The 23989-nt window shown below is 42.5% G+C and overlaps 3 protein-coding genes across 3 annotated transcripts in view; all 3 read right to left on the reverse strand.

The window, feature by feature from the left end:
• Window positions 1-1137: 1137 nt before the first annotated feature.
• LOC142657448 (calcium-activated chloride channel regulator 1-like) overlaps window positions 1138-23989 on the reverse strand; it is a 76614-nt gene continuing 53762 nt past the window's right edge. Inside the window, exons 14-17 of the mRNA XM_075832478.1 lie at window positions 22861-22878; window positions 5881-5943; window positions 4824-5057; window positions 1138-1526 (exon numbers count right to left, since the gene is read on the reverse strand). Coding sequence (XP_075688593.1) covers window positions 1138-1526; window positions 4824-5057; window positions 5881-5943; window positions 22861-22878 — 704 coding nt within the window. The remainder of the gene's footprint in view (window positions 1527-4823; window positions 5058-5880; window positions 5944-22860; window positions 22879-23989) is intronic.
• On the reverse strand, window positions 7343-10890 carry LOC142656972 (uncharacterized). The gene is made up of 2 exons (XM_075832021.1): window positions 9699-10890; window positions 7343-7539 (listed from the first exon to the last, which is right to left on the reverse strand). The coding sequence occupies exons 1-2, from the start codon at window positions 10771-10773 to the stop codon at window positions 7343-7345; spliced, it is 1272 nt and encodes a 423-aa protein (XP_075688136.1). The 5' UTR covers window positions 10774-10890.
• LOC142656973 (uncharacterized) lies at window positions 12105-15652 on the reverse strand. The gene is made up of 2 exons (XM_075832023.1): window positions 14461-15652; window positions 12105-12301 (listed from the first exon to the last, which is right to left on the reverse strand). Exons 1-2 carry the CDS (start codon window positions 15533-15535, stop codon window positions 12105-12107), a joined length of 1272 nt encoding a protein of 423 aa, XP_075688138.1. The 5' UTR covers window positions 15536-15652.

Raw genomic sequence — 23989 nt, forward strand, 5'->3', positions numbered from 1 at the left:
CAGCCTCCAAAAGCCTTCACCTCACTGTGTGTGCAGATGCACTGACACCTGCCTGCTGCCATTCCTGAGCAAGCTTTGCACTGGTGTTGAACCGATCCCGTAGCGGAATCCTCTTTAGGAGACGGTCCTGGCACTTGCTGAAGTTTCTTGAGCGCCTTGAAACCTTCTTTACAGCAATTGAACCTCTCTCCTTGAAGTTCTTGATGATTCAATAAATAGTAGATTTAGGGGCAATCTTACAAGCAGCAATGTCCTTGCCTGTAAAGCCCTTTTGATGTAAAGCAATGATGACTGCACATGTTTCCTTGGAGATAACATTGTTAACAGAAGAAGACAATGATTTCAAGCACCATCCACTTTTAAAGCAACCAGTCTGCTCTTATATTTCAATCAGCATGACAAAGTGATATCAGCTGCCTTGTCCTCACTAATGACACTTTCTCTTGAGCTAACGATCCGATAATAACAGCCATGACATGAGTGTGAAAGAGCCTTGTATTTACATATACAAATGTGACAATAGAAGGGGGTATTCATATACAATGTTTATATAGCAGTCAAAGTTAAATTTTTATTCAACTTATTCAGATAAACAGATGAACGGAAAACCAAACGGAAAGTATGGCTTCCGTTTTCAATACCATTGATTTCAATGGTATTTTTTGGTTTCAGTTTGTTCAGTTTGCCTCTGTTTTGCTAGGTTTCCAGAGTTGTTTTTTTTTTTGGGGGGGGGGGGTGTTTACAGAAAGAGTAGTGTAGTGTGCTGCACTATTGTTTCTCTGAAAAAAAACTGAAATCTAGCAGAACGGAAGCAAACAGAAACAAACTGTAACAAAACAAATACAATTGAAATCAATGGTATTGCAAACGGAAACGACACTTTCAGTTTGTATTTCCGTTTTTTTTTTTTCAATATCAATGCTATTTGAAAGGGTTGTTTCAGATTAGAGAAGAAGCTCTGCTTTAATTTCCGCAAAAACAGCACCACCCTTGTCTCGCGGCTGTGTTTGGTATTGCAGCTCAGCCACATTGAAGCACTGAAGTGAATAGCGACGCGGTTTTAGGAAATTAAAACAGTTTTATTTGTATTTATTTTTTATTTTTTGGGGGGGTTTAAATCCAATACAACCGCTTTAATTAAAACAATGACAAGCATGCACTCATTAACAAAACCAAATTGGAGAATTCTATTATTTTGGAGCTATCTGAACAATAAAAACAATCAGTTAAATATTTAGTAGTGGTCAATGTGTATCCTGTTGTGGTAGTTTGTATATCAGGAATGATGTGAGCTGCCTGCGCTATGTTGGACAGATCTGATCTCTGAGAGGCTTTATCTATTGCTATTAAAGCAAAGTACAGGATTGTGCCGCTCTTTATCACAAAATTTTCTGGAATAAAAGTAAATGTTTCGCTGGATCCGGATGGCTTAGGTGTCATGCTGGAGATATTTACTGAAGTGGAGGTGTTAGAGCTGTCCAGAAGGACTCTGAGATCCTCACTCATTCTCAGTTCATAACTTGAAGCTGAAATGCAAATAGGACAACATAAAATCAAAAACATATACAGCTACATTAATCTAGGGGGAGGGGTGCTGGTGGGTAAACGCCTTTTTATACGCCAGTCTTAATAGACTAAAAAGTAAACTCTGACACATAATAAATGTGTGCCTCTTCAAGCCGGGCCATATGCCACAATCATGGTGCAACGACCACGGCCATACATTTCCCCACTTTGACCACAAAAACACACATACTCACCTCAACGCTTCCTCTTCACTGCAGTGCCGCTCATACCAGGGCCTGACGCCGATCATTTGCAAGGCCTTTATATACAAAGTCCTGACACTGCCCGGCATCAGGTGCTTGTATGAATGGTGATGGAATAATGAGGGAGCCACACAGGAGGAGAGGAGCGCTGAGTATTCCTTGCTATGCCCCATGGAGTGAAATCTAGGCCAGCTAGGAGCTGGCCTAGATTTCCACTATAATTTAAGCCAGTTTTCTGGCGTGGATGATAATATATTTGCCTGGCTGTGGTGCCCATGTCCCATAGTCCATAACACTTTTTTCCAATCTTCCTCTGTCCAATGTCTGTGTGCTTTTGCCCATATTAATCTTTTCCTTTTATTAGCCAGTCTCAGATATGGCTGTTTCTTTGCCACTCTGCCCTGAAGGCCAGCATCCCGGAGTCGCCTCTTCACTGTAGACGTTGACACTGGCGTTTTGCGGGTACTATTTAATGAAGCTGCCAGTTGAGGACCTGTGAGGCGTCTATTTCTCAAACTAGAGACTCTAATGTACTTGTCTTGTTGCTCAGTTGTGCAGCGGGGCCTCCCACTTCTCTTTCTACTCTGGTTAGAGCCTGTGTGTGCTGTCCTCTGAAGGGAGTAGTACACACCGTTGTAGGAAATCTTGAGTTTCTTGGCAATTTCTCGCATGGAATAGCCTTCATTTCCAAGAACAAGAATAGACTGTCGAGTTTTACATGAAAGCTCTCTTTTTCTAGTCATTTTGATGGTTTAATCGAACCCACAAATGTAATGCTCCAGATTCTCAACTATCTCAAAGGAAGGTCAGTTTTATAGCTCCTCTAAACAGCAAAACTGTTTACAGCGGTGCTAACATAATTGCACAAGGGTTTTCAAGTGTTTTCTAATCATCCATTAGCCTTCTAACACAGTTAGCAAACACAATGTACCATTAGAACACTGGAGTGATGGTTGCTGGAAATGGGCCTCATTACACCTATGTAGCTCTTGCATTAAAAACCAGACATTTGCAGCTAGAATAGTCATTTAGCACATTAACAATGTATAGAGTGTATTTCTGATTAATTTAAGGTTATCTTCATTGAAAAAAACTGTGCTTTTCTTTCAAAAATAAGGAAATTTCTAAGTGACCATAAACTTTTGAACGGTAGTGTATAAAAAAAAAAAGATGAGGTAGCTAATTAAAATGAAGTTGTTTCTGTTCAGCTTTTTCCGGAAATCAATGTAGCGATGTACGGATTCAATAGAAAGTCTATTGACCCGTACCCTGCTACATTGATTTCCAGAAAAAGCTGAACAGAAACTAAGCGGCTGAGCGCTCAGACGAGCACTTCTGACGCTTCGTTTTAGCGATTGGTGGGGGTCTGAGTGATCGGACCCCCACCAATCAAAACTTCTGACATGTCACTATGACATGTCAGAAGTTTGTTGAACATTTAGTTACCCTTTAACTTTAAAGGGAATGTGTCCCTAGAATTTTTTTTTATTTTTTTTTAGTTAAACTGTTAGTCAATAAATGATTACACATTGTTCTAATTTTTTAAATTTTTTTCACAAGTCAGGAAATATTATCAATTAGATTCTTATTTATAACATTTCCATGTGCTGGTCACTAGAGGGAGCAATTCCCAAAATTGCAGCATTGCAATGTGGTAAAGCAACCTCATTGCTTTATGCTGCAAATTTGGTGTAGACCCACAAGCTCTAGTGTTCTCACACAATGCCCCCTCCTTTATCCTGGCTAGTGCCAGGAGAAAGGAGGGGGTTGAATGTTCAAATCTCTTACACAGTGTGCCGCCATTTTTTGAGCGAATACACAGTGTAGGAGGATTAGATACTGTGTAATCACACAGTATAACATGAACATACACAAACATAACTTACCATTCTCCTGCCGCCGCCGCTGCCTAGGCTCCGTCTGCTCCGTCTGCTCCCTCCGCTCCTAGTTCTTGCTTCTGAACATATGGACGGAAGCCGTGACTGGAAGTGTTCCTCTTACTGTCCGGCCCCGGCTTCCGGTCCACATGAAAATGGCGCCAGATGTTGCTCGGCCGAAGACCTTCCTTTTGGACTGTGTGGGAGCGGCATGCGCCGTTCCCACACAGACGGCGTACGCTATAGTGAATGGAGCGGCTCCCGTTCGCATTCTCTGTGGGGATGTATGTGCCGTATTCCATCTCTGTATGTGTCGTTAATCGACACATACAGAGATGAAAAAAAAAATGGCAGCCCCCATAGAGAAGTAAAAGAAATTAAAAAGAAAACAGTAAAACACAAAACACAAATGAATAAAACTTATTTTAATAACATACTAAAAGCAAAAAACATATAAAATAATTTTTTTTCGCGACACCTGTCCTTTAAGGGAATGGGTGGATTGCAGTACCAAGAAAGGTTATCAAACTTGGGGTTATTCAATTTTGAAAAAAAATGCATATACGCGATCTAATTACAATGGGCAAATATATAATTGGACGGTACAGAGATCTTTCTAATGATCTTTTTACACCTAGGCCTGTAACCATGACAAGGGGGCATCCTCACTGTCTAGAGAAAAGAAGGTTTCATTATAAACATAGATGGGGATTCTTTACTGTGAGAGCCGTGAGACTATGGATCTCTCTGCTGCAGCATATTATGATGGTTGGTTCATTGAGCAAGTTTAAGGAGGGCCTGGACGCCTTTCTTGAAAGATATAATATTACAAGTTATGAGTACTAGATTCTGGAGATGGGACGTTGATCAAGGGATTAATTATGATTTCCGTATTGGAGTCGTGACAATGTTTTTACTAATGACGCAATTAGCAACAGCCTCTTGGGAGTTTTAGTCTTCCTCTGGATCGATATGGTCGGATGGACTTGTGTGTTTTTTCAACCTTATCAACTATGTAACTATAACAAAGTCCCCCACTAACCATATGCCATTTATAATTCTAGTGTCTTCTTATTTGGTAGAGGGGCCTTTGGACCCCATCAGTCATCAGGGCTTGTGTGCAACTTATACACCTGCGCCCCTATAGCTACACCCCTGATACAATAAAATCACTCACCGCTTCCCTGGTCCATATCATCTCCAGTGGCTGTCCAGGATAACACAACAGTTTCATTCTTTATGCTTGCTTCCAAGTTAGTTATCTTTGCAGGTTTATAGATATCTGTTTGGGCACCTGCAGGAATGTTAGATACCACAAAAGAACCACCTGAAGATACCCTGCTGAATTCTCCCACATTAACCTGAATAGTATTATTAGCCACTGGATTTGGAGGATTCAATGTAATTGTATCTATAATACAAAAGTAAAATCATGTCAACAGTTAACACACAAATATAATATGTTCAGTTTTAATTGGCATAGCATTTGTTCCCTTTTGGGGAGCGGGCCCCTTTTGTGTATAGCTATGGGGCATCGTACAGTACATGTAGTACAAGTAGATAGCAGTACAGTAGATGTTGTATGGTTTGAGACCAGTACAGTACATGTAGTGCAGGTAGAGAGCATTACAGCACATGTAGTACAGGTAGAGGGCAGTACAGTACATATAGTACAGGTAGAGAGCAGTACAGTACATATAGTACAGGTAGAGAGCAGTACAGTACATATATATATATATACATATATACATATAGCATTGTACTGTATCTCAGAGAGCTACTATTAGACAAGCAATATGCAAATGCACTTCAGCAATACAATACTTATTGATTGTTTTTACTTGTCCCCAATGTGATGCACTGACAGGTCCAGCTAATCCCAGGCATTTTAGCAGTAAAATACACATGCCGATCAGCTGGGTCCTTCAGCCAATTTCCACCAGAAATCGACTCTGCCTCTGGCATTCTAAATTTAATGTGGTTTCATGTTATGATGGCCCAGGAAAGGCCATTGTAAGTTAAAAATATTGTAGCCTGAGGCACCACTGTATATTTTTATTATCAGAATGTCTTCCTGTATTTCTGTAGGAGTAGAATGGCACCTAATAATAGACAAGAATCAAACTGCCATAAGTTGAAAATATGCTATATACCTTTGTGGCAAATTTGGTGATTTGGATAAAAAGTGTGACTACACTGAAGAATAGTTGATCATTGAAAATGCTTGCACTTACCATTCTCTACATAACCAGGCACATATAAAGCGCGATTTGAACGAAATGCCTTGCGACTGCTGTCTTGCCCTGCAACACGTACTTTTAAGTTGATTAGACAAGATGTCTCACAGGACAAATGCATATAAGAGGTGGGAAAAACACTCAACCACCCATATGAAAAATTAGAGATAAAGACTCTAACAATATATGATAAACCGGAGAAAAAGAGTCCATATATATCAAGGTATGAAACAACTAAATATCTTTATTGAAAAACAGGAATAAAATACATTAAATAACATAGTCAGAGAATCCAAAAAATAGTCCTTACATGGATCACAAATGTATACATTGAGTCTATATATATATATATATTTTAGAAAACACTTGATGGTATACACAGTTACTATGACTCAATGTAACTTCCACATGGGGTGCATTAACATAGGGATGGTATAAAATATGAATAGTATAAAAAAGGTCAATGTGCCTAACTCTGAAGAAGTCTATGGTGGCTCAGAAGTAAGTAAATGATTGCCTAAAAAAATGGCAAAAAAAAAAAAAAAAAGGCCAGAGGTAGATCCAGAGTATGCACTTACCCATGTATAGGAGGTGAAGTGTGACCCAGCAGTGTAGGATAGCGCCCCGACGCGCGTTTCGCCCGTAGCTTTCTCAAGGGGTGCAGATGTTATGATAGTGCCCTGTTTATATGGGGATCGTTAAAGTCATATGATCTCCCCTCTACCAATCAGGAGTCGATCTAAGCGGCGCCTGGCTATGACGGACATGGGTATCGCCGCCGGACTTCAGTGACCCACTGCGCATGCGCGAATCCCGGGACGCGTCACCAGGGAAACAGCGCAGGCGCAGAGAGCCATATTGAACGACCGGCCGACGAACACCAAGCCCTACCTATTTCATATAGGTCCCATCTAGTGAGCCAGGAAATGTGAGTACATAATTCTGTGGAATGCTCGACCTATACTCTCCAAACATGGCCATTTAATCTTTATATAGAGTTTAGAATTTAAAATTTGTTAACAGGTTAAATCCCTGTAAATTAGCGCCATCTAGTGGTTATATTTAAAAATGGACAGTTTGTATTAAAAAAGAATTTCAAATGAAATACAAGTGTGTAAAATATTGTGATTATGGTGACAATGTGGACAAAAAATTTATGTGCAAATATGAGTAGTTTGTAGGTCGTTGCAAGATACAAATACACTACATATATATGTAACAGTGAATATAAGAAGTTTTAATCCTCAGATAAAAAATATAATATATATATATACAAAACACTATAATCCGAGGAGTATACGTGACATAATTAATGAAACAAAAGTGATTAGGGCAATAAACAAGCAACAAACACAAAACAAAATAGACAATATTGAGGTGTATATTAATTCACACAAAGATATATAATAAGTAGTAAAGAGACAAATAATCCAATATATAAAATACAAATCACATGTATTCATAAAAGGACAAAAATCCCATACAAATGTAAAAGCAGTGATAAAGAATAAAAAATAAAATATATAAAAAATAAAAAATAGAAAAGAGAGAAATTTTGATCGAGCATTCTTTTTTCTTTTCCACGGCAAATCCTGGAATCCATATTGGTCACAGAGATGGAAGTATCAAATTTAAGTAGAGAATCAAATCTGAACACTATCAAAAAAACAACAAAAAAGCACTTTAATATCAATTTAAAACATCAAAAAATTAAAAGTTAAAAACCCGGTAGATATATCACAGAAAGGCTGCAAAACTCAAACTTTCATTTAAACCCAAAGGGGTCATGGTATCAAGGACTGCAATCCATCTGCATTCTTTTTGGGCCAGCATGGTCTTCGCATCTCCACCTCTGACACCACAGTGTACCCGGTCGATCCCCCTAACCTTAAAGCTTTTAGGGTCTCCTCCATGACAAAGCTTAAAATGTTTAGGGATGGTTTTAAGTATGGTTAAGTCCTCAATTTCCTTTGCCGCCACTATGTCCCTGACATGTTCTCTAACTCGGATTTTGAGTTGTCTAGTGGTGAGGCCCACATAGATTTTAGGACAACCACACGTGGCATAGTAAACCACATGATTAGTGTTACAGGATATGTACTCAAGAATTTTAAAGGTACGTTCACCGCTTGTGGATGTAAATGTGGTTGATCGAACCACATTCACACAAGCCACACAATCACCACATGGATAGCACCCCTGAATAGGGCCTCTGGTCGAAAAGGGCTGTAATTGTTTGGGCACATAGTGGCTTTTAATAAGGATATCTTTGAGGTTCTTAGACCTCCTTGCCGTCATCTGAGGATTTTTTGGTAAAGAGGAAACAAAGGCCTGTTCAGTCTGCAGTACAGGCCAGTGTTTCTTTAGAATTGATCGCATCAGTTCCCATTGGTTGTTAAAGGTTGAGATAAACCTGACCACATAATTGTCCTTCATCCTGACCTTAGCAGGATGTAATAGTGTCCGTCTGTCAGTATTTTTTGCCCGTCTGTAACCATTTTTGATACATCTGTTACTGTATCCTCTTTCCTGGAATCGTGATTTTAAGTCTCTGGCCTGATTCTCAAAACTAACCTCTGATGAGCAGATCCGCCTCATCCTTAGAAATTGACCAACCGGGACAGCCTTAACCGTGGAGTGTATGTGTGCCGATGTGGCATGTAGTAATGAGTTGGTAGATGTCTCTTTTCTGAACACATCCGTCCGCAGCACCCCCTGGGTATCTGCCTCGATGGATATGTCCAGAAAATTGACCTTTTTTGTATCGGCCACATACGTCAGTTTTATGTTACGGTCATTGACATTCAATTCCTGCATGAACTGGAGAAGTGATGTCTCTGTCCCTTGCCAGATGAATAGTATGTCGTCAATGTACCGCAACCAGCACTGCACATGGTCCACGGCGTGGGCACCGCCACCATGCAAAACCTGCCTCTCCCAAGCCCCGAGAAACAGGTTGGCATATGACGGTGCACACGCCGCCCCCATGGCAGTGCCCTGTTTCTGTAAGTAGAATACATCCCTAAATACAAATAGATTATGTGTCAGGATGTACTCCAATAATTCCACTATAAGGTCACATGTTTGGCTGTCCCAGTTGCTCATTCCCAGAAAGAGGCGGACCGCCTCGATTCCATCTTCGTGTCTTATAGAGGTATAGAGGGATTCAACGTCGGCCGTCACCAAGATCATGTCAGGTTCTAAAGTAATCTCATCCAAATGAGTGAGCACATCTGTCGTATCTCTCACGTATGAGGGAAGACATTCTACCAAAGGTTTCAGGTAATAGTCGACGAATTTACAGATGGGTTCGCACAATCCTCCAATTCCCGACACGATCGGTCTTCCCGGAGGATTTGTCAAATTTTTATGAACTTTGGGCAGTAAATAAAACGTCGGGATTTTTGGGTAGATCACGGTCAGACCTTCCAGAATTTTTTTGGAGATTATCCCTTTTTCAAAAGCTAAACTCAGGATATTATTCAGTTCAGCAGAAAAAGACCCCACTGGGTTGAATGTCAATTTAGAGTATGTGTGTTTATCTCTAAGTTGTCTGAATACCTCTTTCTCATATAGTGTGACAGGCCAGATTACAATGTTTCCCCCCTTGTCAGCTGCCTTGTATACGACATCATCGTATGACTGTAATTCTTTTAGGGCAGTCCGTTGGGAGGCTGTTAAATTATCATGGTATCTGTTGGTTGAAATGAGTTTAAAATCATTTATCACCAATTTTGTGAAAATCTCCACTTGTGGACAGATAGACAAGGGGGGAAACCTCGTCGACCGGGGTAATACTGATCGTGGGAACGTACCTTGATCTAAGGTCTGTTCCCGTAACAGGTCCTCAAGGGCTAACAAAGTTTCCCGCTCCACATCGCTGTTCAATCCCAGATTTGTTTCACCCTTGCTGTGTAATTTTTTTAGAATCAATTTGCGGGAAAACAAATGTAGGTCCTTTAATGCTGTGAAAAAATCAAACGGGTTACTAGGGGAAAAGGTCAATCCCTTACTCAAAACAAAGTACTGTGTGTCAGAGAGGACATGCGAAGACAGGTTAATTACCTCGAGGCTATTTTTATATTTCTTGCCCCCTTGGAATGCAGATGTTGTTTTTCGTTTTGTTGCCTGTCTCTCTCTGTTTCGTCTTGGAAAGGTGCTTTCTTGATAATTCTGGGATGTATCACCATTGCGTCTTTCCCTTACAAGCTCATCGTTAGAGGCTACGGAAGAAACCGAACCTGACCTTGACCGAGAGAATGAATGTGACCGTTGTCGTCGCCACTTATAGACTCTATTTTGTGAAAAGTCATTAGTATCTCTCTGAAATTTGGTAGTTTTAATGGAGCAAATTTCCTGCTCCCATTTTTGGAATTCTTTGTCAAGGTCAGTGTTCAGTTTCTCCAGTGCCTCATTTGATAGATCTTTTTTAATTTTGTTCTGAATTTCTTCAATCTCATTCTCCAGTTCGATTAGAGTTTTTGAGTTTGCTTGAACCAGTAAACCCATATAGCCTTTTGAGCATGTAGCGGATAGTTCCTCCCATTTATTCTTAAAGGTTTCGTCCTCTATAGGGAATGAGGGAAAAACCTGGACTCTAAGTCCTCTGGGTATGAGGCCTTTAGTCAAATATCGGTCCAGAAAGGCCCTATTCCACCATATTCTGGTTCTTTGTTTTAACAGCTCTTTTAATCTATTAATACATTCCCTAATATCTCTACCGTTGGTATCTAAAAGCACATTTGGATTCTCTTTAAAAACCTCGTTAATCTGCGAGAGCCAGGATTGGTCTCGCGTACGGAAGTCCATAGTGGGCCTGGAGCCAACTGCTGTGGAAAGCACACAGAGAATAATATTGATTAGACAAGATGTCTCACAGGACAAATGCATATAAGAGGTGGGAAAAACACTCAACCACCCATATGAAAAATTAGAGATAAAGACTCTAACAATATATGATAAACCGGAGAAAAAGAGTCCATATATATCAAGGTATGAAACAACTAAATATCTTTATTGAAAAACAGGAATAAAATACATTAAATAACATAGTCAGAGAATCCAAAAAATAGTCCTTACATGGATCACAAATGTATACATTGAGTCTATATATATATATATATTTTAGAAAACACTTGATGGTATACACAGTTACTATGACTCAATGTAACTTCCACATGGGGTGCATTAACATAGGGATGGTATAAAATATGAATAGTATAAAAAAGGTCAATGTGCCTAACTCTGAAGAAGTCTATGGTGGCTCAGAAGTAAGTAAATGATTGCCTAAAAAAATGGCAAAAAAAAAAGGCCAGAGGTAGATCCAGAGTATGCACTTACCCATGTATAGGAGGTGAAGTGTGACCCAGCAGTGTAGGATAGCGCCCCGACGCGCGTTTCGCCCGTAGCTTTCTCAAGGGGTGCAGATGTTATGATAGTGCCCTGTTTATATGGGGATCGTTAAAGTCATATGATCTCCCCTCTACCAATCAGGAGTCGATCTAAGCGGCGCCTGGCTATGACGGACATGGGTATCGCCGCCGGACTTCAGTGACCCACTGCGCATGCGCGAATCCCGGGACGCGTCACCAGGGAAACAGCGCAGGCGCAGAGAGCCATATTGAACGACCGGCCGACGAACACCAAGCCCTACCTATTTCATATAGGTCCCATCTAGTGAGCCAGGAAATGTGAGTACATAATTCTGTGGAATGCTCGACCTATACTCTCCAAACATGGCCATTTAATCTTTATATAGAGTTTAGAATTTAAAATTTGTTAACAGGTTAAATCCCTGTAAATTAGCGCCATCTAGTGGTTATATTTAAAAATGGACAGTTTGTATTAAAAAAGAATTTCAAATGAAATACAAGTGTGTAAAATATTGTGATTATGGTGACAATGTGGACAAAAAATTTATGTGCAAATATGAGTAGTTTGTAGGTCGTTGCAAGATACAAATACACTACATATATATGTAACAGTGAATATAAGAAGTTTTAATCCTCAGATAAAAAATATAATATATATATATACAAAACACTATAATCCGAGGAGTATACGTGACATAATTAATGAAACAAAAGTGATTAGGGCAATAAACAAGCAACAAACACAAAACAAAATAGACAATATTGAGGTGTATATTAATTCACACAAAGATATATAATAAGTAGTAAAGAGACAAATAATCCAATATATAAAATACAAATCACATGTATTCATAAAAGGACAAAAATCCCATACAAATGTAAAAGCAGTGATAAAGAATAAAAAATAAAATATATAAAAAATAAAAAATAGAAAAGAGAGAAATTTTGATCGAGCATTCTTTTTTCTTTTCCACGGCAAATCCTGGAATCCATATTGGTCACAGAGATGGAAGTATCAAATTTAAGTAGAGAATCAAATCTGAACACTATCAAAAAAACAACAAAAAAGCACTTTAATATCAATTTAAAACATCAAAAAATTAAAAGTTAAAAACCCGGTAGATATATCACAGAAAGGCTGCAAAACTCAAACTTTCATTTAAACCCAAAGGGGTCATGGTATCAAGGACTGCAATCCATCTGCATTCTTTTTGGGCCAGCATGGTCTTCGCATCTCCACCTCTGACACCACAGTGTACCCGGTCGATCCCCCTAACCTTAAAGCTTTTAGGGTCTCCTCCATGACAAAGCTTAAAATGTTTAGGGATGGTTTTAAGTATGGTTAAGTCCTCAATTTCCTTTGCCGCCACTATGTCCCTGACATGTTCTCTAACTCGGATTTTGAGTTGTCTAGTGGTGAGGCCCACATAGATTTTAGGACAACCACACGTGGCATAGTAAACCACATGATTAGTGTTACAGGATATGTACTCAAGAATTTTAAAGGTACGTTCACCGCTTGTGGATGTAAATGTGGTTGATCGAACCACATTCACACAAGCCACACAATCACCACATGGATAGCACCCCTGAATAGGGCCTCTGGTCGAAAAGGGCTGTAATTGTTTGGGCACATAGTGGCTTTTAATAAGGATATCTTTGAGGTTCTTAGACCTCCTTGCCGTCATCTGAGGATTTTTTGGTAAAGAGGAAACAAAGGCCTGTTCAGTCTGCAGTACAGGCCAGTGTTTCTTTAGAATTGATCGCATCAGTTCCCATTGGTTGTTAAAGGTTGAGATAAACCTGACCACATAATTGTCCTTCATCCTGACCTTAGCAGGATGTAATAGTGTCCGTCTGTCAGTATTTTTTGCCCGTCTGTAACCATTTTTGATACATCTGTTACTGTATCCTCTTTCCTGGAATCGTGATTTTAAGTCTCTGGCCTGATTCTCAAAACTAACCTCTGATGAGCAGATCCGCCTCATCCTTAGAAATTGACCAACCGGGACAGCCTTAACCGTGGAGTGTATGTGTGCCGATGTGGCATGTAGTAATGAGTTGGTAGATGTCTCTTTTCTGAACACATCCGTCCGCAGCACCCCCTGGGTATCTGCCTCGATGGATATGTCCAGAAAATTGACCTTTTTTGTATCGGCCACATACGTCAGTTTTATGTTACGGTCATTGACATTCAATTCCTGCATGAACTGGAGAAGTGATGTCTCTGTCCCTTGCCAGATGAATAGTATGTCGTCAATGTACCGCAACCAGCACTGCACATGGTCCACGGCGTGGGCACCGCCACCATGCAAAACCTGCCTCTCCCAAGCCCCGAGAAACAGGTTGGCATATGACGGTGCACACGCCGCCCCCATGGCAGTGCCCTGTTTCTGTAAGTAGAATACATCCCTAAATACAAATAGATTATGTGTCAGGATGTACTCCAATAATTCCACTATAAGGTCACATGTTTGGCTGTCCCAGTTGCTCATTCCCAGAAAGAGGCGGACCGCCTCGATTCCATCTTCGTGTCTTATAGAGGTATAGAGGGATTCAACGTCGGCCGTCACCAAGATCATGTCAGGTTCTAAAGTAATCTCATCCAAATGAGTGAGCACATCTGTCGTATCTCTCACGTATGAGGGAAGACATTCTACCAAAGGTTTCAGGTAATAGTCGACGAATTTACAGATGGGTTCGCACAATCCTCCAATTCCCGACACGATCGGTCTTCCCGGAGGATTTGTCAAATTTTTATGAACTTTGGGCAGTAAATAAAACGTCGGGATTTTTGGGTAGATCACGGTCAGACCTTCCAGAATTTTTTTGGAGATTATCCCTTTTTCAAAAGCTAAACTCAGGATATTATTCAGTTCAGCAGAAAAAGACCCCACTGGGTTGAATGTCAATTTAGAGTATGTGTGTTTATCTCTAAGTTGTCTGAATACCTCTTTCTCATATAGTGTGACAGGCCAGATTACAATGTTTCCCCCCTTGTCAGCTGCCTTGTATACGACATCATCGTATGACTGTAATTCTTTTAGGGCAGTCCGTTGGGAGGCTGTTAAATTATCATGGTATCTGTTGGTTGAAATGAGTTTAAAATCATTTATCACCAATTTTGTGAAAATCTCCACTTGTGGACAGATAGACAAGGGGGGAAACCTCGTCGACCGGGGTAATACTGATCGTGGGAACGTACCTTGATCTAAGGTCTGTTCCCGTAACAGGTCCTCAAGGGCTAACAAAGTTTCCCGCTCCACATCGCTGTTCAATCCCAGATTTGTTTCACCCTTGCTGTGTAATTTTTTTAGAATCAATTTGCGGGAAAACAAATGTAGGTCCTTTAATGCTGTGAAAAAATCAAACGGGTTACTAGGGGAAAAGGTCAATCCCTTACTCAAAACAAAGTACTGTGTGTCAGAGAGGACATGCGAAGACAGGTTAATTACCTCGAGGCTATTTTTATATTTCTTGCCCCCTTGGAATGCAGATGTTGTTTTTCGTTTTGTTGCCTGTCTCTCTCTGTTTCGTCTTGGAAAGGTGCTTTCTTGATAATTCTGGGATGTATCACCATTGCGTCTTTCCCTTACAAGCTCATCGTTAGAGGCTACGGAAGAAACCGAACCTGACCTTGACCGAGAGAATGAATGTGACCGTTGTCGTCGCCACTTATAGACTCTATTTTGTGAAAAGTCATTAGTATCTCTCTGAAATTTGGTAGTTTTAATGGAGCAAATTTCCTGCTCCCATTTTTGGAATTCTTTGTCAAGGTCAGTGTTCAGTTTCTCCAGTGCCTCATTTGATAGATCTTTTTTAATTTTGTTCTGAATTTCTTCAATCTCATTCTCCAGTTCGATTAGAGTTTTTGAGTTTGCTTGAACCAGTAAACCCATATAGCCTTTTGAGCATGTAGCGGATAGTTCCTCCCATTTATTCTTAAAGGTTTCGTCCTCTATAGGGAATGAGGGAAAAACCTGGACTCTAAGTCCTCTGGGTATGAGGCCTTTAGTCAAATATCGGTCCAGAAAGGCCCTATTCCACCATATTCTGGTTCTTTGTTTTAACAGCTCTTTTAATCTATTAATACATTCCCTAATATCTCTACCGTTGGTATCTAAAAGCACATTTGGATTCTCTTTAAAAACCTCGTTAATCTGCGAGAGCCAGGATTGGTCTCGCGTACGGAAGTCCATAGTGGGCCTGGAGCCAACTGCTGTGGAAAGCACACAGAGAATAATATTGATTAGACAAGATGTCTCACAGGACAAATGCATATAAGAGGTGGGAAAAACACTCAACCACCCATATGAAAAATTAGAGATAAAGACTCTAACAATATATGATAAACCGGAGAAAAAGAGTCCATATATATCAAGGTATGAAACAACTAAATATCTTTATTGAAAAACAGGAATAAAATACATTAAATAACATAGTCAGAGAATCCAAAAAATAGTCCTTACATGGATCACAAATGTATACATTGAGTCTATATATATATATATATTTTAGAAAACACTTGATGGTATACACAGTTACTATGACTCAATGTAACTTCCACATGGGGTGCATTAACATAGGGATGGTATAAAATATGAATAGTATAAAAAAGGTCAATGTGCCTAACTCTGAAGAAGTCTATGGTGGCTCAGAAGTAAGTAAATGATTGCCTAAAAAAATGGCAAAAAAAAAAGGCCAGAGGTAGATCCAGAGTATGCACTTACCCATGTATAGGAGGTGAAGTGTGACCCAGCAGTGTAGGATAGCGCCCCGACGCGCGTTTCGCCCGTAGCTTTCTCAAGGGGTGCAGATGTTATGATAGTGCCCTGTTTATATGGGGATCGTTAAAGTCATATGATCTCCCCTCTACCAATCAGGAGTCGATCTAAGCGGCGCCTGGCTGTGACGGACATGGGTATCGCCGCCGGACTTCAGTGACCCACTGCGCATGCGCGAATCCCGGGACGCGTCACCAGGGAAACAGCGCAGGCGCAGAGAGCCATATTGAACGACCGGCCGACGAACACCAAGCCCTACCTATTTCATATAGGTCCCATCTAGTGAGCCAGGAAATGTGAGTACATAATTCTGTGGAATGCTCGACCTATACTCTCCAAACATGGCCATTTAATCTTTATATAGAGTTTAGAATTTAAAATTTGTTAACAGGTTAAATCCCTGTAAATTAGCGCCATCTAGTGGTTATATTTAAAAATGGACAGTTTGTATTAAAAAAGAATTTCAAATGAAATACAAGTGTGTAAAATATTGTGATTATGGTGACTGTCACGAACACCACTCCCGGCACACGTGACTTGGATGCTACTGTAAAGGGGAACTCCGCTTGTCCACTCTCACTATTACACACACCTATCGCAACAGGCTAATAACGAGTTAAAGCGCACCCCAAAACCAGTTCACACATCCACACAAAACGCTGCCACCACTTGCCGTATTAGGCCGACAAGAGCCTCCTCCTGGTAACGCACACGTTCACCCAGGCACACACTGAATCTAAATAGCATTCAACAGATTATGCTTTTCCTCTTCGAAGTTGTGGGTAGGTTTAGAGCAGCAAGGAACAAACTTATTAATTTTAAGGTTTAATATACGAAAGTACAGTGCTTACAAAAAAGGTTACAAAAATGATGTAAATAAAATGACATACGTATAAGCAAAACAGTTACAAAATAAAAGGGAATAAAGCAAAAGAATAACAGACCTCTTACGTATTGGATAGGTTAGAGATCCCGCTGAGGAGAACAGCTTGAAGGTGGACAGAACTGCAATGTGGTCGCATCTCCTGTGGTCTGACACTGTGTATTTCTTGGTATGCCACTATAAAGGGTCCAAACAAGACCCCTCACCCCTCCTCCTGGTCAGGTGGAAGGAGGATGGCTAATTACATGCAAAACAGGCAAAGTTGTCGGACAAACTTCTAATCGGTCACAACTCTTTATATGAATCTCGTAGCGAGATACCATGTCCGACAAGTTCCCGGGCATATTTTAACCAACCCTGGCATACCAAACATGACTATGAAATATTAATAATTGTAACCAACATTCAGTTCTGGGGTTTCTCATGGCCGAGAATCCCTGCGCTTGAGACCCAAGGAGCGTCTGAGGTCCTGGATCATATACACCTAGCTGGGTTATATACAATATGAATTATGACAGGGGGGGCTTTGAAGGATTATATTTCTTTTGTCCCATACAGCCATTTCTGTAGACATGTGGGTACTGGAGTCTCTCTGTCTGGCTTCCAAAGTATTGATTAGATTAGCACCCATGGTGTGATGGGAGCCCCACAGAGACAAAGTTGGTCCTTGTGTTGTCATGCAAACTAATTTGATTATGTCTCTGGAAAAGGACATCCTGATTATCCCCCACAGTCAGGGACATTTACCTGATGCATGGGTTTTAAAACATAACTCATGACACCTCTCCCTTTTATAGATGGCATGGGAGATTTATTCACAACCTGAAAATAAGGAATATTACATCCCCCAAAGATTGGTTTATCACACCTCCCCCTTTATGATGTGCCCTGGGAAACTGACTTACAGGTCATTTCCCAAGCACATCCCCTTGGCGGGATAACCCATCTGCGTTCCCATGTTCACTTCCCTTCTTATGCTGGATCGTAAAGTCATACTGCTGTAGAGCTAGGCTCCACCGCAGTAATTTGCCATTATCACCCGCTACCCTGTGTAACCAGCTAAGAGGGTTGTGATCGGTCACTACCGTGAAATTACGCCCATAAAGGTAGGGTTGCAACTTCTGCAGGGCCCACACTATGGCTAAACACTCTTTCTCTACGGTGGCGTATGCCACCTCCCTGGGCAGAAGCTTCCTGCTTAAATACATAACTGGATGTTCTTCTCCCCTTGAATTTATCTGGCTGAGAACCGCACCCAGGCCATAGGCACTGGCATCAGTCTGGACCACGAACCTTCGGGTGAAATCTGGGGCTTGCAACACTGGAGAACTGGCAAGGGCAGCTTTCAGCGTGGCAAGAGAGTTCTCACAGGTGGCTGTCCAATTCACTATCTGAGGCAGCTTCTTCTTGGTTAGTTCAGTCAGGGGCCTCGCTAGGGCACTATAGTTAGGTACAAATTTGCGGTAGTACCCAGCGGTACCCAAAAAGGACATCACATGTTTTTTCGTTGTTGGGGTGGGCCAGGCTGTGATTGCATCTACCTTCCCGGGCTCTGGTTTCAGAGTCCCCCCACCCACTCTGTGTCCTAGGTATTGCACCTCCGTCATGCCTATCTGACACTTTCCGGGCTTGATAGTCAGGCCTGCGGTTTGGACCCGCCTGAGCACCTGCGACAGGTGCGACAGGTGTTCTTCCCATGTGGAGCTGAACACGGCAATGTCATCCAGGTAAGCTACTGCAAACCCTTCAAGTCCCTCAAGCAGCTGATTCACCAAGCGCTGGAAAGTGGCAGGTGCGTTTTTCATGCCAAAGGGCATCACCCTAGATTCATACAATCCGAAAGGTGTAATGAAAGCAGACCGTTCCTGCGCTTCTATGGACATGGGAATCTGCCAATATCCTCGACTCAAATCCATAACGGTTAGGTATTGAGCGCTGGCTAACTGATCCAGTAACTCATCTATGCGGGGCATCGGATATGCATCAGAAACCGTGATGGCATTTAATCTCCTATAGTCTACACAGAACCGAGTTGTCCGGTCTTTTTTGGGGATAAGGACTACAGGGGAGGCCCATGAACTCTGCGATTTTCGGATTACGCCCAGATCCAACATTTCATCTATCTCCCGTTTAATATCTGCCCGCACCTCTAAGGAAACCCGGTAGGGGGGTTGTCTGATAGGAAGATGCTCCCCAGTGTCCACATGGTGGACTGCCAGCTGGGTTCTTCCTGGTTTCCCAGTGAAAGTGGCTAGAAAGGGATGTAATACCCCACGCAGCTGGGACATCTGGTTCGCAGATAGCTTCGGGCTAATCTGGGCATCCTCAATGGACCCAACCTCTTTCGCGGTAGCGACTAGATCTAGAAGGGCATCACTTTCCCCTTCCTCTGGCCAACTGCACACTGGCAGGGCGCATGCTTCCCGGTCATAATGGGCCTTCATCATGTTGACATGAAAAACCTTCTGCTTTTTCCTCGCATGATCTATGGTCACCACATAATTTACATTATTTAGGCGTTGGTGAATGGTATAGGGGCCTTCCCACGCGGCTTGTAATTTATTTTGAGTCATGGGGACTAACACCCATACTTTCTGGCCCACTTCATAAACTCTTTCTCTCGCATTGCGGTCATACCATTTCTTTTGGCTGGCTTGGGCCTGCACCATGTTCTCCCTTACCAACCCGGTCAGGGTTTGCATCTTATCCCGGAACCTCATGACATACTCTATGACTGATACCTCGGGAGTAACCAATTCTCCTTCCCAGGATTCTCTTATCAGATCTAGGGGGCCCCGTACTCGTCTTCCATACAGCAGCTCAAAGGGGGAGAACCCCGTTGAGGCCTGCGGTACCTCTCGGTAAGCAAACAACAGGTGGGGGAGATACCGCTCCCAGTCGCGCCCCTGGGACTCGACCAACATCTTGAGCATTTGTTTGAGGGTCCCGTTAAATCGTTCACACAGACCATTAGTCTGTGGGTGATAGGGACTGGCTACAAGGTGTTGCACCTGCATTTTCTTACAGAGGCACTGCATCAGGTTGGACATAAACTGGGTCCCCTGATCGGTAAGCATCTCCCTGGGAAATCCTACTCGAGCAAATACACTTATCAGGGCATCAGCCACCTTGTCGGCCCGAATGGAGGATAATGCTATGGCTTCTGGGTACCGAGTAGCATAATCTACCACCGTTAAGATGAAGCGTTTCCCAGAACTGCTGGGTATGGCCAGAGGCCCAATGATATCCACAGCGATTCTCTGGAAGGGCTCATCAATGATTGGCAAAGGGGCTAATGGGGCTTTCGGGATATGTCCCGACTTCCCCACCCTTTGGCATGTCACACAAGAACGGCAGTAGTTTGCTATGTCAGTTCCCATTTTAGGCCAATAAAAGTTATGAGCAAGCCTGGCTTTTGTCTTCTGTACCCCTAAATGTCCAGCTAAGGGGATCTCATGGGCAACCCTCATTAATTGTTCACGAAACTGGTGGGGTACTATGAGCTGTTGCTCTGTTAACCATGCCTGTTGGTGATCACAGGGAATAGTCTCCCTATACAGCCTGCCTTGATCCCAGAAGATCCTCTCCTTGTCAGATTCGTCAGGTGTTTTTCCAGCAAGGTCCCTTAGCTTGTCTAAGCTGGCATCATCATGTAAAGCGGCCTGGAACTCTTGGCTCTGGGTGGCTAGGAGGGAAGTAAAAGCGACAGCCTCGCTGGGCTCCTCTGTGGCACTTTCTGGGCTGTTAGCTGGCAGACAGATATCTAAGTTATGGCTATTTTGACTGCGGGTCACGGCTGATATGTAAGTCCGCTTCTGGCTAACTAGGGTCTGGGGGTCAATCTGAGTATATACCATATTATCAGGACATATCTCTAGAGCATCACTGGTTATATGACTATTACCGATTACCTTAGTAGCATCCCCCAATAGTATGGCATTACATGGTTCCACATGGTCACATAGCACATTAACATCATTAGACAGTTCTACATGGCAGGGTTCAGAAAGATCAAGAGGGGAACATATTACCTTATCATCAACATCACACATTTCAACAGAGCTTGCGGGGTCATCAGCAACATCTGATGCAACATACTGAGATACTAACCGTCCCAGGTCAGTACCTAATAAGACATTCGTGGGAATATTTTCAGACACCCCCACTTCTTTTAACCCCCTCCCTGTACCCCAATCAAGGTACACCCGTGCCATGGGCAAAGCGGGGTGGACTCCCCCAATCCCTGTGACAGTCAGGGTTTTTCCAGGAATAATGTCCTCCATAGACACAAGTTCGGGACGGACCAGAGTCATCTCAGCGCCGGTGTCTCTCAGCCCCACAGTGACGGTATTGCCCACAGTAACCGACTGTAGATTGTCACTGGGTTTCCCCTGAATCCCACCCACACACAAAACAGCTGGAGAGGACCCAGGTGGCTTGGGCAGGGGGGCATTCTTCTTTTTCTCAGGGCAGGTAGTGCTGAGGTGGCCCAATTTGTTACACACAAAACACCTGCGGGAATCAAATGCAGGCCTGGTGGGGGGAACAGGGCCAGGACCCCCTGAGGGTCGGTTGGCAAAAGACAATGTGTTTGTAGTTGGCTTACCCCCTTTCCAGTTGGCAATAGAAGGTTTCCGCACTGCTGGTTCCCGGTTGGCAAGATAGGCATCCGCAATGTGTGCTGCCTGGGCCGCATCCTTGGGCTCTCGGTCCAATACAAACTGTCGCACTTCCACAGGGCAAATGTGCAGCAATTGATCTTTAATAATCAGATCCTCCAGGCCCTCAAAGGTAGTGATGGAAAACCCTCGGATCCACTGCTGGAGGTTGATTCTCAGGCCATCTACCACATCCGAGTAGCTGTCATTAGGTCCACGTTGTAAAGTCCGGAATCTTTTGCGGTACACCTCTGGGGTGAGGTTATATTTCCGGATCAAAGCTTGTTTGATGGCATCATAATCCCCATCCTGGTCTAGGGGAAGAGCTGCAAACACTTCCAAGGCTTTGCCTTTTAACCCTGGGGTTAGGTACCTGGCCCATTGCTCACTGGGTAACTGGTACTGTCTGCAAGCCTTTTCAAATCCTCTTAGGAAAGTGTCCAGGTCCCCATCCTTTTCCATAACAGGAAAGTGCTCCAGACGGGGTTTAAAGGTGGTTATTGTATCCCTGGACTCTCTGTTCTGTGGTGTAGAAGTGTGCAATTGGAGTCGTGCTAACTCCAGCTGGTACTCTCGCTCCGCCTGGCGCTCTGCCTGGCGCTCTGCCGCCTCTCGCTCTGCCTGGCGCTCCGCAAACTCTCGCTCTGCTTGGCGTTCTTGTAAAATAAGCTGCATACGCATTTGGGGGTCACATTCACTCATCTGTTGAAGAATTAGGGGCAAACAAGAGTCCACTCCACTCCGAGAACTGCTGCTGCTGGCACCCTCTGGGTCTGCCAGTTCCGGAGCCATATCCATTGCTTGATCCCCATGTGCTGTATAGGTCCCTGGCTCAGGTACCACATGGCGTTGGTGCTTGGCATCATCCTCTACCAACGCCCGGATCAGCATTTCTTTTGTTTTGTCAGTCCCATCCAGACCTCTCTGCTCACAAAGGCTGATCAAAACGGCTTTGTCTTGCTTCTTGTAAGTAGCTGCCATCTTAGCAGTTACTTGCCAAATAAAAATAGAAAAGAAAAACAAGAAGGGAGGGGAACTGTATGCAAGTATGTCTTAATTAATAAAAAAAAAATAAGCACTGAGTTTGTCCTTATAGACCGGTGAGCTCCTCGCAAGGATTCTGCCAGTCCTTAAGTGCAAGGGTTAATTACTTAATCCAGGCACTTAATGCTCTAATAAAAAAATAAAATTATCCCACCGCTGCCACCACTCTGTCACGAACACCACTCCCGGCACACGTGACTTGGATGCTACTGTAAAGGGGAACTCCGCTTGTCCACTCTCACTATTACACACACCTATCGCAACAGGCTAATAACGAGTTAAAGCGCACCCCAAAACCAGTTCACACATCCACACAAAACGCTGCCACCACTTGCCGTATTAGGCCGACAAGAGCCTCCTCCTGGTAACGCACACGTTCACCCAGGCACACACTGAATCTAAATAGCATTCAACAGATTATGCTTTTCCTCTTCGAAGTTGTGGGTAGGTTTAGAGCAGCAAGGAACAAACTTATTAATTTTAAGGTTTAATATACGAAAGTACAGTGCTTACAAAAAAGGTTACAAAAATGATGTAAATAAAATGACATACGTATAAGCAAAACAGTTACAAAATAAAAGGGAATAAAGCAAAAGAATAACAGACCTCTTACGTATTGGATAGGTTAGAGATCCCGCTGAGGAGAACAGCTTGAAGGTGGACAGAACTGCAATGTGGTCGCATCTCCTGTGGTCTGACACTGTGTATTTCTTGGTATGCCACTATAAAGGGTCCAAACAAGACCCCTCACCCCTCCTCCTGGTCAGGTGGAAGGAGGATGGCTAATTACATGCAAAACAGGCAAAGTTGTCGGACAAACTTCTAATCGGTCACAACTCTTTATATGAATCTCGTAGCGAGATACCATGTCCGACAAGTTCCCGGGCATATTTTAACCAACCCTGGCATACCAAACATGACTATGAAATATTAATAATTGTAACCAACATTCAGTTCTGGGGTTTCTCATGGCCGAGAATCCCTGCGCTTGAGACCCAAGGAGCGTCTGAGGTCCTGGATCATATACACCTAGCTGGGTTATATACAATATGAATTATGACAGGGGGGGCTTTGAAGGATTATATTTCTTTTGTCCCATACAGCCATTTCTGTAGACATGTGGGTACTGGAGTCTCTCTGTCTGGCTTCCAAAGTATTGATTAGATTAGCACCCATGGTGTGATGGGAGCCCCACAGAGACAAAGTTGGTCCTTGTGTTGTCATGCAAACTAATTTGATTATGTCTCTGGAAAAGGACATCCTGATTATCCCCCACAGTCAGGGACATTTACCTGATGCATGGGTTTTAAAACATAACTCATGACACCTCTCCCTTTTATAGATGGCATGGGAGATTTATTCACA

This window comes from Rhinoderma darwinii, chromosome 7, assembly GCF_050947455.1.
Source record: "Rhinoderma darwinii isolate aRhiDar2 chromosome 7, aRhiDar2.hap1, whole genome shotgun sequence".
Taxonomy (NCBI): domain Eukaryota; kingdom Metazoa; phylum Chordata; class Amphibia; order Anura; family Rhinodermatidae; genus Rhinoderma; species Rhinoderma darwinii.

Coding starts and splice junctions, on each gene's coding strand:
- LOC142656972 (XM_075832021.1), bottom strand. CDS start 10,773: ATGCATTTGTCCTGTGAGACATCTTGTCTAATCAATATTATTCTCTGT. Junction 7,540..9,698: donor GGAACAGACCTTAGATCAAG/GTACGTTCCCAC, acceptor TTTTTTTGATAG/TGTTCAGATTTGATTCTCTA.
- LOC142656973 (XM_075832023.1), bottom strand. CDS start 15,535: ATGCATTTGTCCTGTGAGACATCTTGTCTAATCAATATTATTCTCTGT. Junction 12,302..14,460: donor GGAACAGACCTTAGATCAAG/GTACGTTCCCAC, acceptor TTTTTTTGATAG/TGTTCAGATTTGATTCTCTA.